Source organism: Triticum dicoccoides, chromosome 3B (assembly GCF_002162155.2).
Source record: "Triticum dicoccoides isolate Atlit2015 ecotype Zavitan chromosome 3B, WEW_v2.0, whole genome shotgun sequence".
In the NCBI taxonomy this organism is placed as follows: Eukaryota; Viridiplantae; Streptophyta; class Magnoliopsida; order Poales; family Poaceae; genus Triticum; species Triticum dicoccoides.
The window spans coordinates 67,726,578-67,730,876 of record NC_041385.1 but is presented as its reverse complement, the minus strand read 5'-3'; the positions used below and the strand labels follow the sequence as shown (position 1 = coordinate 67,730,876).

Here is a 4,299-nt window from a genome sequence, read left to right as displayed (position 1 = left end):
GGTCGTGTGGCTGGCGTCTTCCTCAGCGGCGACGGGAGACAGCGAGCTTGGGGCGGCCGGCAAGCGCACAGGGCCGAGGGTGTGCGTGCGGCGCCCAGGGTTTCCGGTGTGATTTTCTCGTATGGAAGGAAATATGCGAGGGGACGAAAGAGACTTTGACCCAGATCTGACCGTACCTAAGGATCGAATCTGACGGCTGCTGGCCGACCGGCCGAAAAATTGGGCCGGCGCGCCGGCGCCTAGCTCTGCCCTTTCAAAAAACTACCGGCTTTTAAATTTTCTCAGATAACTACCAAATGGGTGGTCGGCTGTTTCAGAAAACCCAAATCGTCGAGTGCTTTAAGATTGATCATGATTATGACAGGTCGGGCCCGCAACTAAACGAACCGTTTGGTTGACCGTTTGGTTGACCGTTAACTTACAAGTGAGGCCCTGTTGTCTCCCGAGCCAGCGACACCCCTCCCGGCCTCCCTCTCTCCTCCGCCGCCGAAGCCACCAGCTCGCCGCCGCCGAAGCCACCAGCTCGCCGCCGCCAGATGCGACCAGGTCCGACGGCCAGGGCGCATGCGCCAAATCGACGGCCAGGGAGCAACAACAGAGGCCATCGCGGCTCGGCTGCTGCAAAGGAGCAACAGCAGAGGCCGTCTCTGCAGCAAGGAGCAGGAGAGGCCGCCCTGCAGGTGCGTGGCGGCGGCATGGAGCACGGCATGGCGCGGCGGCAGCCGTGAATAGGGACCCGAGCACTACAGGGACCTGATTGCTTTTTTTCAGAAAAACGACAGGGACCCGATTGCTTTTTAGAAATGTTTACAGGGGCTATTTTGTAAAAAAGTGAGGACTGACATGTGGGCTCTATTTGTAAGTTAACAGTCAACGTAACGGTCAAACACACAGTTCGTTTAGTTGCGGGCCCGACCTGTCATAATCATGATCAATCTTAAAGCACTCGACGATTTGAATTTTTTGAAACAGCCGACCTCCCATTTGGTAGTTATCTGAGAAAATTTAAAAATCGGTAGTTTTTTGAAACCCTAACCTGTAAAGTAGTAGTTTTATGCTATTTACTCGGCGTGCTCACTGGCGTGCAGATAGTGCGTGGAGACGACGGCGGCAGCGTTCCGATGGAGAAGCACAAATCGGCGCGCTACGACTGCACCAACGACTTCATCCCGCGGGTGCTCTGATCGATCCACTCATCGAGTGAGTGAACATTCTTCTAGTCTGATGGATCCATGGACGTATATTTATATCAGTTAAGAGGACAATAGTAATTGCAAGCTTGCTTGCCTTCCTTTATTAATTCAGTACACAATGCAACTTCAAGATTTGCTAAAACAAATATTAGTACAACATTGATTGCAGTTGCATTTCTAGATCATTACACTGAAGTTCCATTAGGGCGTCCAGTTATAGCTGCAAGTAGCTTTGGCATCGGAAGCATGTCGATCTCCTGGAGACCCTCGAGAACCCGAACCACTTCACCCATCGTCGGCCTATCGGACTCGTCATCTTGGATGCACCATAATGCCACTTTGCAAACCCTCTCAGCCTGTTTCAAATCAAAGTCACCATGTAGTTGTGGATCGACCAAACTCTGCATATCTCCCCCACAAAGCTTGCTGATGACTTGCACAGGGAAATAATCAACACGATCACCGCTGCCAGTACATGCTTCAGGTAAATTTCTTCTTCCTGATATGATCTCAAACAGTACCATGCCAAAGCTGTAAACATCAACTTTGGGTGTGATAGCAACTCCACTAAGCCACTCTGGGGCGAGATAACCTACAGTTCCTCTGAATGTAGTCAAGACTCGGCTAAAATTCCTGCCCACAAAAGCTGCCATCCCAAAGTCTGCAATTTTAGGAAAAAATGATGCATCGAGCAGTATGTTCTCTGGCTTAATATCGCAGTGTATGATGCACTCGCGACAACTCTGATGCAAGTAGGATAGTCCTCTAGCGATTCCTAGTACTATTTGGTACCTAATGTCCCAATTCAGGACGGCATTGCTCTTAAATAGATGTCCATCAAGAGATCCATTAAACATATGCTCATACACAAGTAATCTGTTATCACCTTGGCAACAGAAACCAATCAATTTGACTAGGTTAACATGTTGAATCAGTCCAATTGAGCTCACCTCAGCTCTGAATTGCTTCTCCCCCTGGCGGGCACCATCAAGCCTTTTTACTGCTATAGTAGTCGAGTCACTTAGTGATCCTTTATATACAGAACCAAAACCACCTGTTCCCAAATGTTCAGAGAAGTTTTTTGTAGCATGAGCTAAATCAGTGTATCTAAACGCGATTAACCCACTAGGGCCTTGATTGGCATATAACGGCGAACCACACCATCCAAGTTTTTTCCTCCAAACTATTAACAACAACATGAGCATTAGTAACCCAAAACTGCTAATGCTTGCAGCAGTAACAACTCCAACATTTGGTTTTCTTTTGACTTTTCCCAAACTTGGCAGATCTTTGGCGGCAAGGCGCAGGTAAAGAATATCTTCAGAACTAATTTCAAGGCCATCACTGAGACTTATAGCAAGCAGTTTCCCATGCCAGACAGAGCAATTGCTATTGCTATAGGAATAAGCCGTGCAGGTGCACGAGCTGAGACAAGATTCCTCACACTTACTACGAGTGGTAGCAAGGTTTACACTTTGCGAGTTGTAGGGCAATGTAACTTTGGCAATGGGGTGGAACATGTCTGTTGAAGTTGTCGTGTTCTTGCCACTGGTGCAATATAGCGGTGTATTTCTGATGCACCCATGTGTTCGATCACCAAACGCCCAATGTTGTGGCGACTTCTTAGAGAAGTTCTCCATGCAATCACATGGTGGTTGCGCATTGGCGTCGCATACCGTGAAAGGTCCGCAGGTTGCAGCTGGGGTGCAGACATCAACAGGGTCGGCAAATACAACTTGCCAAGATTGATTGGCTTGAGACCAGATGTTCAGCTTGATTTGACCAGAGATGTCTACCGAGAGAAATGAGAAAGATGATTCATTGGGTGAGGTGTACATATAGTACTCCTCTTCTTTGGTATTGACATAATGTGGGATAATCGAACCTTTTGTCCGTGTATCCAGTTCCAGAATCTTTTGGATTCTCGGCAAAAGTTTCAATATCTCTGATGTCTCAGGCGCATAAACCCGATACACAACGGAGGGTTTGCGGCGCTGGAGGACTATCCCGTTGCCATTGGTTTCTAGCTCGATGCTATATGAGCCAAGCCCCGGATCAACGATGCTCTTTCTCGAGATTCCCCGGCGGTTCAAACCGGTGACCTTATTCCAGCCAAATTTGGCGCCAGGGAGCACAACATCTGTTGGGTAGTCGAAGCTTTCCCACAATGGTTGGCCAGATGATGATGTGAGGGCTAGGTTTCCACTGTTTGTGAGGACTACACTGGTGGCGTTCATGTTGCTTGTTCGTGTCCTATTCTTGTTTACAGCAAGAGCGGACCAGAGTACACCACCCTGGTGTATGATGACAAGGTTGCCATCGCTTGAGATTTTGAGCTGTGTTAGGTTGGGTTTGGGGTCGATGATTGGGTCTTCCCTATTGGCGACCCACACAGTTGTACAAACCGGTATCTTGTTGAACCATATGCCAAGGTACCAGTCGGAGCTGAGGGAGGTGGTGTTGTTGGACATGGACTTACTAACCGTAGTGTTGCTTGGTGGCTGGAACTGGAAGAAGCCGAGCGCGAACCTGCCGTTTGCTGAGACGAGCTTGTCCCCGACGGTGAGCACCTGGCCCGCCGCGAGAGTATCGCCACTTGCCGAGGAGCATGGAGGAGTAGCGTGCAAGAGGAGGAGAAAGCCGAGCATTATGTGGAGGGGAACCGTGGCCATGGAGAAGAAGAGTACTGTGAATGTGAATGAATGAATGAGTTGGAGAAAGGAGGAAGAGATGGCCTAGTGCACGTTGTCTGCCACTCTGAGAGAAAGGAGGAAGAGGACCCCCCCCCCCCTGGTATATATGGCTGTTGAGCTGAACACGCAGTACGCAGGAAACAGTAGGAACCCACGTTGATTGAGCTGGTGACCTGAAGGAGACGGCAACGACGACCTGGGGTCGTCGCACCCACTCGCATTGGTCTGCCACTGTTGCGAGCCCCATGGACGCGACAATGGACGTGACGGCCCAGAGCGCGGTCACCACATGCTGGTCGCTGGATCGTTAACGTGCAGGAAACCAAACTGTGTCAGCTGGTCTTATGATTTGATTGATGCCAACATAGGCTTTTTTTTCTCACACCACACGCCAAACTGGACTTTGTCCCATG

General features: G+C 49.6%; 1 protein-coding gene across 1 annotated transcript; it reads right to left on the bottom strand.

Moving 5' to 3' along the window:
• Nucleotides 1–1,267: 1,267 nt before the first annotated feature.
• LOC119274755 (G-type lectin S-receptor-like serine/threonine-protein kinase At2g19130) lies at nt 1,268–3,940 on the bottom strand. The gene has a single exon (XM_037555482.1). The coding sequence runs from the start codon at nt 3,863–3,865 to the stop codon at nt 1,379–1,381; it is 2,487 nt and encodes an 828-aa protein (XP_037411379.1). The 5' UTR covers nt 3,866–3,940; the 3' UTR covers nt 1,268–1,378.
• Between the last annotated feature and the right edge of the window lie 359 nt (nt 3,941–4,299).

Excerpts from the sequence above, each read along its gene's own strand:
- LOC119274755 (XM_037555482.1), bottom strand. The coding sequence starts at position 3,865 with ATGGCCACGGTTCCCCTCCACATAATGCTCGGCTTTCTCCTCCTCTTG.